The 13,994-nt window shown below is 39.6% G+C and overlaps 1 protein-coding gene across 3 annotated transcripts in view; it reads left to right on the top strand.

The window, feature by feature from the left end:
- ST6GALNAC3 (ST6 N-acetylgalactosaminide alpha-2,6-sialyltransferase 3) overlaps window positions 1–13,751 on the top strand; it is a 526,582-nt gene extending 512,831 nt beyond the window's left edge. For all 3 annotated transcript variants that reach the window (XM_059375157.1, XM_059375158.1, XM_059375159.1), the window contains 2 exons: window positions 9,088–9,195; window positions 10,248–13,751. In XM_059375157.1, coding sequence (XP_059231140.1) covers window positions 9,088–9,195; window positions 10,248–10,434 — 295 coding nt within the window. In that variant the 3' untranslated portion in view covers window positions 10,435–13,751. The remainder of the gene's footprint in view (window positions 1–9,087; window positions 9,196–10,247) is intronic.
- Window positions 13,752–13,994: the final 243 nt, after the last annotated feature.

Genomic DNA, 13,994 nt, shown 5'->3' on the forward strand with positions numbered 1-13,994 from the left:
AGGTATTTTAAAGGACTCACATCCTTAAAGCAGCATTAATGGTATTTGTTTTCATTTCCATTTGTCAAAAAAAAAAAAAAAAATCAGTAAATGTGATGCTTATGTAAAAACTGTTTCCCTTTAAACGGAGGTCAAGAGCCTCTAGGTGTGTATTGAGGAAGGCTGCTTGGTGGTAAGTGAAGATCAGAGAAGTTTGCTCATGACTTGTAACTTGGTTTATAACACAGACGAACACTACTGGGTACATCCGTTGTCATCACACATATTTTAATTGTTTTTATTCTTAGTCGTATATTGTTTACATTTGTTCCCAGTTCTGAATTAATGAGGAATTTAATGAGGAAGAAAAAAACATAATTCTGCCAATTTTTCCCTAGATACTTTTCTCCAGATCCATAAATTTCCATCATCTGAAAAGACTAGCTATATAGAACATCAAGATATCTCTAGTATTTCAAAGTGTAGTGTAAGGAAGAAAAATAAATCAGTGTTATGTACGCATCCTGTCTCTAACCAATAATCTATTATGAAAATAAACACTGATGCTGTTTTGAGGTCCAGTCCAGATAAGAGGACAGCGGAGAACTATTCAGTATTCCCTTTATTCTCATGCCTCAGTGCAACTGCAAAGGCCATTCCCTCTGTTTGAAAGGCTCTCTTCCTTCCCCTTTTCTGCCTGGTGTTATTTAGCTTTAATCCACAGATCAGCTCTTGCTCCCAACTGGGAAAGGAATCCCCTTCACCACTTGCAGGGAATTACTTCCTTGATAGCCCTATTTCTAAACATGGTCATCAAGTCTGTCTCCCCCAACTTGTCCCTGGTATTTCCCGGACACAGTCCCACAGTGTGAATGGATGAGACGAAGCAGAATAAACTTAATGAGATTAGAAACTGAAGAGGTGGGGCGCCTGGGTGGCTCAGTGTGTTAAGCCGCTGCCTTCATCCCAGGTCATGATCTCAGGGTCCTGGGATCGAGTCCCGCATCGTGCTCTCTGCTCAGCAGGGAGCCTGCTTCCTCCTCTCTCTCTCTGCCTGCCTCTCTGCCTACTTGTGATCTCTCTCTGTCAAATAAATAAATAAAATCTTAAAAAAAAAAAAAAGAAACTGAAGAGGATGTGGGGGAGAGCATTTCAGGAAGAAAGAAGGTATACGTTAGCAAAGTGAGAAAAGACAGAAACGGACATATACAAGATGTGTTTAAGGAGCGAAAAATGGACACACATAACTAGAAGAGAGAGTTCACGAGAAGTCCTGGAAAAGAAAGTGAGGAGTTTAGGTTTGTGGCAGAGATGCCCATTGTCTTAGCCTGCTTGGGCTGGCATAACAAAATACCCTAGACTGAACACAACAGAAATTGATTTTTCTCACAGTTCTGGAGGCTGGAAGTCTCCAGAGTGCTAGCATGGACAGTTTCTGGTGAGAACTCTCTTTCTGGCTCTCAGATTTCTCACTGTGTTCTCACATGATGGGAAAAAAGAGAGCTCTGGTGTCTCTTCTTCTTGGAAGGTCACAAATGCCATCACAAGGGCTCCATCCTCATGACCTCATACAAAGCTAATTACCTCCCTAAAGCAACATCTCCAATGTAAGAATTTGGGCATTAGCGTTTCAATGTAAGAATTTGGAGGGAATACCTTTCAGTCAATACCGTATGGTTAAGGAACCAGACCTGCCTTAATGAAGTGGGCCCATGAGCTCTCCACAATGCCTCCCTGCCATTCCTGAGGTTCCACTGTTCATCTAAGAAAGTGAACAAAATCCCAGAAATCAAGATTTCCAACTGAAGGGGCTTTAAAGCCAAAGGGCAAAAGCAAAATAACCTTTTAATTTCTGAGATGAATGAACAAAGTAATTTTTGTGAGTGGTATCTTCTATTTCTACAGCAGCCATAAATCATACCTTTGGGAGCTGTACCATTTTACTTTTAAATGTACATTTTGAAAAGAACACAGTCGTTTCTTATTATGCTCCTTTTGTACAATTTCGTTGCATTCATCACGAGTCAGGGAGTCCTGTTGATTCTATAGCAGGAAAACTATTTGTTACAGTCACAGTCCAAGTGCCTACTGATTAGCATGGGCATTTCACATGAGCTGATTGGGAGGATAAGGCAGTCTTCCTCTAAGATTTACTGCTTTCTCCGTTTACTCACGGTCCATTTTTCATTGTATTTCAGGTCTAGATTCCTTTCATTTGGTGCATTCTCTTAAGAATCACCATTCACGGTATGATATTTTTATTCATTTGAGAAGTTTACGTCCATTTGCAAATGATTCAGTCCAAGATCGAGAATTCTGCTGCCTGATTTGCAGAAAGTTGTTGCTGCCTAAAGATTTGCTGCGCATGTCCCATTGATAGATAGTACAAATATACAGTGTTAATATAATGGGAAAACTCCAGAGTATTTCCATAGCCCCTGACTATCGAATAATATACAAAAATATATGACTTGGGGACAGCTGAAATTGTTTCCACACTTTGAGCTCTGCTTCCATTAGACTGGTTCACAATATTAGATTGAATCCCAAGGTGCTACTGATAATCATCAGCTGTTTTTCTTGCCCAGTCTTTTTGTTTGAATGTATCCTTTCATTATCCACAGGCTTTTGAAAAAAAATGGGGGAAAGAATGTTTTTAATTGAATAATCTGTATTCTGTCAGGCATTCCTTCTCCCTAGGAAGGTATATGGAAACTTACTTTGCTATTTTTATTTATCCTGCCAGTGTAGTATATTGATGAGAGAACGGAGATCCAATAGTGTTAAAACAAGACATGAAATATTGATTAATTCTTTTCTTAAATTCCCTTTTTACTCCTGAGTGTAGCAGATTTCAGACGCTGCTGCCAATATTGTGCTCTCCAACAAACCTCCATTACTGGGAGGGTCTTGATCCCCTTTGGGCTTTGATAAATGATAATTATGCCTTTAAAATGTTAGCTTGGAGTGCTCCAGGCCTTGTTTTCATCAGTTCATTGAAGAAATGAGTAAGAAACAGTAAAATTTAGGCTGCAGAGTTTGAGCCAAAGGCCCCCCAAGGAGCCATTCCGTGAAGAGGAAGCAGCCAGAGACTGAAGCAACTGGACTCCTCATCCTTGTTCCTTTTCCCATTGCACACTCCCCAGTGCAAGTCAGGACTTGCCCTTTGGGTCTAGACCAAGTGAATGTGCTGATTCCTAGGGTTGTATTAAAAGGTAAGATAATAATGATTTAGTATTCAGCAAACCTGAATGGCTTCGGATAGGTTTGTAAAGAAAGAGAAAGAAGTAAGGTATGTGGCTGGTTGAAGAAAACTAGTGGGACAGTGAGTAGAGTGGGCAGAATAGGAACTGTAGATAAGGAGAACCTGGATTTTTAGGATCAGGGACATCTTCAAGGCAAGCCACCCAAATCAAGAGTAGGCACTTGGGAGTCAAGAGATCTATTGCCCTTTTAGGGCACAGGTGATCTGGGAACAGAGAGGAATCTGGTGAGCTACGAAAAAGAACTTACTGCTCAGAGCAGCACCCTCCCCCAACCAAGAATTGTCTCATCTAAAATATCAATAGTGCCGAGATTGAGAAACCCTGATATAGAGAAAGTGCTATTATTTCATCCATCAAAGGCCAGTTTTTTGAGTTCAGAACCCAAGCCACTGAGATAATGGTGTTCAATAATTAGCAGAGCATCCTGTGAATAAATAGTAGATTCAGTGTAATCCCATTTTCTTCTGAAGAGTATCCATTTTAGTTTCTTCAGTTCCTCCCCTGAAATTCCCCAGAAGGGAAATCTCGCTCATTAGAAAGTTCGAGCTTGCCAGGCAATAGGAAGAAAGTGCTTCACAGTATGCTTCCAGAAATGAGAAGATGAGAGAGCATGCTCAGAAGCAAAAGTACAGGTGAATGAAGCATGCTGACAGCCAAAAAGATTGGGACTGGTAAAAATAAGGAGAGCTTGACAGACAACGAATCCCTGTGGGCATGTGATGACCTTTAGACATCAAGCAACAGTAAGTAAACATCAAGGGGCAAGGTAGCTTATATTTTATTGGTAATAAACTAGATGAAAGATCATATTTTAAATGATATGCCTTCAAGCATGTGCTATATCAAGGTGTTGACAGCATCATTTTTCCAAGAGATGAGCGAGTAAATTTAAGTAGTTTCCAAGTAGTAAGTACCTTGATTACCAAGGAGCAGTGGGATGCAAAGCTTGGCCAGTGGAAACAAATGATTGATCGCTTCCTCTTAACACTCCTGCCTTTATTTTCCTCTGCACGGCTCATTATTCTGCCACGTTAATTTAAGCTTTCTTATTGTATTGAATTAGGGCTTTAAATTCTCTTATCATCCCTATGGGAATCTTGATTGTTTATTTGTAGATGACAATAATTGTTTTTATCGATCTCCAAATGTAGAAGGTATAAAAAGTGCTATGGCTGATGGCCAGCTGGTACAGTTAGCGCCGCGTGCATGACTGACAAATTACAAGACAATATTTGGCCCCAGAGGAGACCCTTGAAGAATTTTTAAAAGCATCTGATAGTTATCCCTAGATCCCTTCTAGCTGAAAAGCGTAAACAATTTCACATAGGTCGGCTCCAGTCTTTTTGTTACTTTCATTGAGCCTCCAGAGGTCTACTTGGGTGTAATTTATACATCCTCATCTCTAGCACACCCACCCAGCAGGAGTTTGGAGTGATGTAGCTACAAGTATTTCCAGAGCCAGTGCCATCCAGGCCAGTGAATTCCGTTAGGGACTCGGATCACCCGAGCAATTCTTCAGAAGAGTTTCTGGATTAATCTAGCAGTTGCCATTATGCCACTATAAGTATTCTGTAGATGACATTAGCTCCAAGTATTCTGAGGAGAAACCACTTTGCTATCCCCAGCATGTACTATGGGTAAGAAACCTCACATGATTTCACAACCCAAATTTATCAGAGGCACCAGAAAGAGAAAATGCAACTGTCTCATTAAAGTGCTGTTTTTAGGATGGGGCACTTAAGAAGTATGAGTCCCCACAGTCAGAACCGAATGCAACACAGCTTACATGAAGATTTTCAGCCTAACTATTATGATCTGTCTATCCAGAAACAAAATAAGGTTTTGCTTAAAAGTAATAGGTTAGGTTTAAAAGTCATCAAGTATCAGAGACATGGTAAAATTTCCTTATCGTTTGATAAGATGATAAGTTGACCAGATGCCGAATTTTGAAATCCATGACCTTCTTTTCCTGGGGTGAAGAGAAGACAGATAGGAAGAGGAACCAATTTGATGACTGTGCCCTATTTATCCTTTGCTTCTGTCCTGAAAGTTTGCTGTTGACCACTCAGAGTGACTATCTGGATTGGACCAGAATGAGCCAGGAGAACTTGTTTTGCAGAGTAGAGATCCACACGTCACACAAATGACCTCCCCTCCCCCCCACCACACTTTAAGCTGGAACTATAATGTTATCTTTGTCCTTGACAGCCTCTCTATGGACAAACTGACTTCTAGAAAACCACATAAAAAGAAGAAAATTTGCCCTAATTTCAGTTTCCTTTTTCTCTCACTCAAATTAAGCTTTACTCTCAATACTGTGATCTCATTGTATCCTTGGTCTTGGACAGCCATTCCAGCACGTTCCATGAGCAGTAATGTGAAAGAGGGAAAAGTTTAGTGACTATAGCCATCACCATTATGAGGTAAAACTTTTTACACCCTCTTTATATATGCCTCGGACATTTAGTGGCATGCCTACCACACAAGTGGGCATTAAATGTTATCTGACTGATTAACTCATTTGTTAGTTTCACATCCAGCATGTGTGGAGGATATGACTGTAGAATGGGTAAAGCTTAAAACAGATGGACAGTTGAGGGTGATGATCACAGAAGCATTTGGTTTTAAAATTGGAACAAACCTTAGATATGACTTAGTTCAACTATCTCACTTTGGAGACAAGGAAACTAAGATGACCCTCAGAGGTTAAATACCTTGTCCAAGGCTTGGTAGCAGCAAAGCTGGAATATGAAACTAGGTATCCACACTCTTAATTCCATACTGCACTCTGTACTGACTCTGAAACATACCTGGGCTTGTGCTTTGATACATGTACTGTGATTGTCTTGACGGGTGTGCTACCCCCACTAGACCATGTGTTCTTCAAGAGAATATTCATCATCACAGGGCACCTGGGTGGCTTAGTGGGTTCGGCCTCTGACTCTAGAGCTCTCAGCTCAGATCTTGACCTCAAGGTGGTGAGTTCAAACCCTGCACTGGGTTCCACGTGCATTTAAAATATATATAAGTTATTTCATCACTAACTTCTGGCATAGGATTGCAATAAATTTCTGTTAAAAAAAAAAAAAACAAATAAATGAGATCTGTTTTTCTTATCATGTACAAATAAATGCTGTAATTTTTAGTGATCTCTGCTAGTGTGTGGCCAGCCTAGTAATGAAAAAGGATAGAAAGGTTAGAAAAAATTTTAAAAGTAGAATGAGAAGGCAAAAAGAGGTAAAAAGGAGATACAGTTCAAGGAGAAATATAACTGGAAAAAATCAGTACGCAGACAAAATTTCTAGACTCAGTGTGGGAGCTTTTAATCAAGACTCTTGCCTCTTCTGATCCTCCCAATTTTCAAATAAGGACTTTTAAGCAGATGGTGCGTTAAGCAGATGTCATCGTTGCTGCCCCTCCCCCAGACTCCAGAAGACAGGATGGACGGCGAGTTAAATTGTGTAATAAGCAGAGTTGTTCTTGAGTGTGTTCTACCTCCTCTGGTACATCTTCCCACCCACTTGGCACTCATTCCTAACCCATGCTGCTGCTACTATTCTTATCCTGGAGGAAAGTGCATATAACTCTATATGATCCTGTTTCTGGAATATTTTCCATTTAGAAGACACACCAGGAAATACAAAGGAAAATGACTTACAAGGAGGCATTTCAGACTCAGTGGCAAGTGAGCAGAGCAGATGGATGTATATGGACTGGCTTTGTCTCTCCTTACAGATCATCCAAAGTCAATTAAAATAGAAGTGAGAAAACCCAGTTATCATACCCCTCTGTGAGCTAGTGTTTCTCCTGAAATACTTACATGTTGCCAGTCAATTGATATTAAACAATGCCTGTTTTGAAAAAAAAAAAAAAAAAAAAGAATCAAAGGATACAGGGTTCTAATTATAGCACATTGACGGCTTGGTACTGGAGAACTATATCGATATAGGACATCAGTGGAAAGCGATTACTGGCTGGAGGGGTACCCACAGAGTGGTTATCAGGGCTAAGTGTCCATTTCTAGAAGAGCTGGCTGTGCTCTAGTATGCCAGGAAGTCTAGGTGGAAGGTATGAAATGTAGTCTTTTTAGAAGTGGTGCTGCACAGTTGCCAGATAGCCTGGTGAGACCCAAATGCTCCTATGGGAAGAGATTAAGGAGATAGACAGTTACCCATTTTGGATGGATTGGGTCCCCTTGGCTAAAGCCAGGTATGGAGATCCAGCTTTTCATTCAGTATTCCCTTGAGCCATTGAAATTCGGCAGACCCTTCCCATCAGCCAGACACCTAACTACATCAGCCACTCTCTTCCTTTGGTTACTATGATTCCCATTTTTCCGTAAACATACCAAGCACACTTCCATCTTTGTGATTTTACCCTTTACCTTTCCTCTTCCTGGAACACTTTTCTCTCATATGGTCTGCTGAGCAAGTGACATCTGTCTGCTGTTACCAGAGGTAGAAGTCCAAGCACCTCTTCCCACTGTGTCTTATTTGAATTGCCAAGAAAAACACAACACAGTCAAACACTGGATGGAGCAGTGCTTTACTCACATAGAAAAGAGACAGAACAAGATCAGCTCTAAAAGTGAGCCTTGGTCCATATGGCCTTTGGGTCCTCCTACAGGCAACCAAAGGACCCTGTCTGCTCTTGGCAGGGGACAGACAGAGTATGTGGTTGGCCAGAGGTCATGTAGCACACATAAGCAGAACAAAGGAGTACACATTGAGTCTGAAACAGGGAATGGTATACCCACACAACACAATAGCCAGGCACAGAATGTGAGAGCTCCTTACCTCTTATAAAGGAAGTGGTCCGGCTTGAAGCCCATTTTCTTTTTTTAAGATTTTATTTATTTGTTTGACAGAGAGTGTGAGCAGGGGGAGCAGCAGGGAGAGCGAGAAGTTGACTTTCGCTAAGCAGAGAGCCCAACATGGACTTGATCCCAAGACCCTGGAATCATAACCTCTCAAAGCCCATTCTTAATACAGCCGAGATGAGAGTCAAAAGACTGCACACATAAGACCTTCTTTTCCAGTGTGCTCCACATGGCTTCTTCCGGTTCACACCCCACTACCAATAACAACCTTCTTCTCCCCACCCCAAACCAGATCTTTATTTCCATTTTCAAAGAGGCTTTCTGAGCACAGCCACCTCCAAATCTATGAAGAGAAAATCTTTGATTGCTTTGATAATTGCAGTATCAACATCTACAACAGTGATTGCACATAGTAGGTGTTCAGTAAAAATGTGTTGGTAGCATAGGTCATACAAAGGAAAAGTTTTGTTTCATGATGCCTAGAAATCAGTGAGGAAAACTTTTCAGATGCTTTCATAGAGCAAGCCATTCGCCTACACTGTATGCAATTTACCCTCGGAAATCCTACGAGTCTTAAAGAAAGTGATATGTCCAGGTAAGCAAGATAACACCATTATCATTCAGTTCCCATCAGGGCTCCAAGCAACTTTAGAAAATCTGTCCTCTGATATACAGCACTAATTTGTGTCTTACGGAAAATCAAATGAATTATTTTTTTACCCGAAGGGAGCAGGATTATTTGACTTCAGATATTTGCCATATGGCTTCTCTTCCATACAGCATTGCTTCTAGGCTTAAGGTAGTAAGAGTGAGAGCATGCCTATAAATTATTCAGAGATAATTCAAAATAAGTGTGTATCTTTGACAGATTGTCAAATTTCTTAATGCTTTTTCCTGATAACAAGTGCTATGTGTTTGATAGAAGGTTGCTCGTTTCTCACCACACTTTATTGTTGTTCTGTGTGTGTTTTTTGTTTGTTTTGTTTTGTTTCTTGTTGCTGTTTGTCCTTGTTCCCCCTACAGAGTCCAGTCTGGCTCTTATCTCAGCACGGGATGGTTTACCTTCATTCTGGCCATGGATGCCTGTTATGGCATTCACGTCTACGGGATGATAAATGACACCTACTGCAAGTAAGATCACAGGAAATTATTTTTATGCATCTCCAATTCTGATATCTTGTCAAAATATCACAATTCATTTCAATACCATAAATCGGAGAAACAGATAAAGCAACAATTATTTCCCGGTGCTCTTTGCTGACATGACATTTTATTGTCAGTGCATCAAGTTGTGACTTTTAGGGGTGATAAAAAGAAAGATATTTTCCACCACCTAATGTCAAATGTCAGAAGGAAGAGTTTCCCCTTAATCAGTGGCATAGCAGGGATCTGTGGCTTGGAAATACAGAACAAGTTTAGTGGTTTTTTAATTTGCAAAATAAGTTTGTCATTTCTGCTGCTCTAATGGCTTGATGGATAGCTAGCTACTCAATGATTATATTTGATCTTGAGGGACAAAATGTCCTGAAGCTTATAGAAGCTAACAGTTTAACAAAAATTCCTGGAAATTATAGTTTACTAATAAGTAATCTGCCAGATCCAGATTTAAAATACATGTGTTCATCCACAGTATATCCTGATAGAGAGGGATCATTTCTAATTATTTAATAAAATGAACCCTCCTTGTTTCATCCAGGTGTTGAAATTTATTTCCCCACTACAAATGATACCATATAACTCAGCCTTTTAATCATAGTGTCAAAATGGTAACTAAGCCACAGTCTTCATCATGAAATATTTCTACCCTAACTGTAAGTATAATGGAGCACAGATGTACGAAATATCTTACCCTAAAAAATCACAAGGCTTCTTCAAGCTCTGCAAGGGCATCAGGCTATCTGAAGTTTGCCTCCATTATACACCATTTCCTCCTTCCAAGATAGGTATATGTTTGAATGCAATTGGTGTGATATATAAATTTTATATGATTTATTAAGGCACTAAGGATCTGGTACATCTTCCTAAAAGCTTTTATACATAATAGCTTTTAACTGAGTTCATGGACCAGAATCATGCATGGTTTGCAAGTAAATGCATTTACTGGGCACATAATGGATTCTTGCAAGTGAATGCTTCATTCTTCATCTCAATTCTTCTCTCCTTTTCTTTTTTTCTTTTTTTAGGACAGAAGGATATAGAAAAGTCCCTTATCATTACTATGAACAAGGAAGAGATGAGTGTGATGAATATTTTCTTCATGAACATGCTCCATATGGGGGGCATAGGTTTATCACTGAAAAGAAAGTGTTTGCTAAATGGGCCAAGAATCACAGGATAATATTCACACACCCAAACTGGACAGTGTCTTGATGTTAGTTCTTTCTGATCTTGCCACAACACTTGACGTGATCATAATACCACAACTGTGATGCTGACGATGCTGATGATGGTGATGGGAAAGACAACGGTGATGATCAAGTTTCTGTACATTCTCCGAAACGGATGGTGACTCTGCCAGTAATTTGAACTTGGGATTTCATGGAGGGTGGATGTGCTCTTCACATTCTTTCTGAAGGTTCAACATTACATACTGCACTTTATAATTTAACTGGAATTGAAGTGAAGGCCAGTAACAAGACAGCAGTGACCTAAGAAATGGGAAGATTATCCTTCAGGATAGCTGCTCAGAATTCTTCAACAGTGACTACCTTTCAAAAGCCATGGGATTTGGCCTGGTGAGGCAAGGTTGACTCTCCAGTCTCTTGAACTTGAGCAGCTCTACCATCTTGTTGATTGTCAAACACTGATCCAAGAAATGCTATCTGGGCACAAGTACTGTACCACAGTTACTTGTTAGCCCAGAGGCAGGGAAGGAATCTCTTCCTGACAGAACATGGTCCTAGAGTTCCTCCCTCAGCTAAAGCCTCAGGCCATTTCCTAAGGAACAAAGAAGATGCCATGGACACCCTACCCATCAGGATCCTTCAAGAGTTCAAACACTTAATTCAAAATGGTTCAACTAGCCAATCTTGATGAATTTTCAATCTCACCACTTCATTCTCACTACCCCAAACAATATAACTAAACATGTCACTAGAGTGATCTCTATTATTGCTTAGTTATTTTTGGTTGAGTCCTAAATATTTCAGAAAGCTATTTAACATATAAGATACCAACACTGTAATAACATATACTGTGAAAGCATTCTTAAAACATAACCAAAAGGGTTTGGTTCTCTGCTTCAACATCCAACAACACAAAAATATATGCTTTTTAAAATCATGAAACAAGGAAAGCAAAGCATATTTTTACATCAATTTGTATCCTACCATACTTCATAATATATATTTGTATATTCAAATTTCTACTTTATAGGCTCAGATGCATCTCTCCATCCATTACATTATCGTTGCCAAGTGCCAACTGTTAGACATGGAGAGGAAATGGTTCCTGGTATTAAATCTGACCAGAGCTTTTGCCTTCTTGGGGTTTATTATCCCCACAGTGCTATCAGTTGTTATACCATAATAACAACACTAATAACGACCTTAATGTCCAAAGTGCTTTGTAATTTAAAGTCCTTATTCGTATGCTGTCCTATGTGATGCCACCCCCCTGCGCTGTTCCCTGCACATTCTGACATCTCCTTAGCAGATGATCTGTAATTTGTTCATTGCTTTGATATATTCCAGATCTTTGCCTCTGCTAATATTTGTATAGAATAGCATTTATGTAGACTAGTAACCGATTGATTCCAGTGCCAAATACAATATATTATATGAGGATTATGCAGAAAATATCACAAGGATGGTCCTGGCCATAGACTAGGACTCCTGTGAGCATAACTACGTTAGATTTTTTTTTTTTTTTCTCTTAGAATGACTCTTTTTAGGTAGAGAAAAACTAATGAAGCAGGGGCAACAGGAGGAAATTAACGCAGAGAAATACAGTTTCCTGTCCCCATCTTGAGATGACATTGTTCTCCATACACTCATTGCTCATTAGATACGAGAGGGTTGATTTGCTGACAGAAACCGAGAGACCAAAAATATCCTTGCAAATGATTCAAAAGACACAGCCGAGCTTAACTGACAGAATGATCTGGAGAATGAAAGTGATGACGCATTTCACGTCGGCAGCTCTCTACAGGTCCTTACCAGTGCTGGGTCCCATGATAAGTTCTCAAATGGGGCCATCCTGGGCAAAAGTCTCTTTGCTGCTCTCTGCCCCCGTTTGGATAACACCAATACCAGAGCCAAGAAAATGGCCAAAGGCCATTTCCATCAATACTTCTGATGTTTCCTTGTGTGCTTTTCAGTTGTATGTATGTCAGGTTTTGTTGAGTGAATGCCTGATAGAAATGCCCACTCAAGAAAAATAAACAGATGCAAATGTTAAAATTGTCATACAAATGGTTTCCCCCCTGTTGTGATACTGAAGTTCCACTTTTAAATAAAAAGGAACACTTGAATATCAGAATACTTCAGGGAATGACATAATTTATTTAGTATTCTGGTAAACAGAGGGTTAAATCGATTCGTTTTAGTCCTTACTAATAAGAAACTTTGCCCCCTTCCCAGCTCCCCTGCCTCTCCACACCAAGGAGACTTTTCCACACCACAGTTGCGCTGCTGCAGGAGGTGTGTAGAAAAGTCAGTGTTTCCTCCGCAGGGATGAGGGGACCCTCCCCCCACCTTCCTTGCTTTCTCTTCCCCCTTTTTTCCTTAACTGAGCCCCAACCCCACTTTCTATTACTGTTGTCTCTCGCCTCCTTTTTCTAAAAGTGGGAAACAAAAAACCGTATTCTCAATTTGGAAACCTAATTGGATGATTTCCAGTGTAATCAGCATCTTGGTGGAATCACATAACTTACTTTTCTCTGCAGTCTTAATGTTCTCTGCTTCCATTTCCTGTTCTTCTCTACCCTCAGCTTCCTAAATCTAGTGGAAATACAAAGTGTAATTTTTCCCATATTAAGAAATTTGTCATCTAAGATTTATGGATACAGAAGAGAATGACGAAGGAGAAATTCAAACTTGTCACACAAATTTCTGGCCAATTTCACTGGTTCTAGCCAACTGAAAGTTTACATCCAGCAGCTAAACATTGAAGAATTCAACTGAATTCACTTATCACTGATGTATATGTATTCTAGAAATCAATTAATATCTGTAAAAAACAAAGGCATTTCAATTCCATCCAAGGGTCTAGGCAAATGGACTACTGAAAATGGCCACAATGTGCTGAAATTAGCGTTAAAAACACGCAAGCTAGACATAATAAAGTAAATATTATTTCTAATTCTGCCGAACTCTAGAAATAAGCAAGGAAATTTAAAAAGAGTTTTAAAATGAATGTTTTGAGTCCTTTCTAAAGTAGCCTAGTGATTAAATAGTAATGATTTATATTGTTATGATAGCAATGTGAATTAGAAAACTTCTAGACTATATCTTACCTTGCTATGAAACCTATCAAAGAAAAACCAATTTGGAAAGATGTTTGTATATATGCACATAGAGTCAGTGTGGGAGTGTGTGTGTGCGTGTCTAAAAGCATACTTGTAATCCTATATTTTTCAGTGATGTGTATGAATCACAGAAAACCTATTTTAGACTTCTGTGAAATTTATTGGTTTACATTTTTGAATCCTGATGAAAAAAATAAAGCAAAAATCCAAATTAAACATATTTATTGTAAAGCGTACGTAAGATAATACTTAATGGCTGGCCCATAGAATAAATCTGGAGAAGCCGCTATATCTAGAACTAAGAACACAGATGCCACAGTTGTCACAGGTCAGACCTAAAAGGATAGCAGTCTGTATTGTAGGCTCTGACGATCTCAGTTCAGCTCAAGTCACATTGAAAAACACTCCATCAAGCTGCATTCACACTGAAGTGAATGAACGTGGTCCCCTTATTCAAATAAGC

The sequence above is a fragment of the Mustela nigripes genome, chromosome 14 (genome assembly GCF_022355385.1).
Source record: "Mustela nigripes isolate SB6536 chromosome 14, MUSNIG.SB6536, whole genome shotgun sequence".
In the NCBI taxonomy this organism is placed as follows: Eukaryota; Metazoa; Chordata; class Mammalia; order Carnivora; family Mustelidae; genus Mustela; species Mustela nigripes.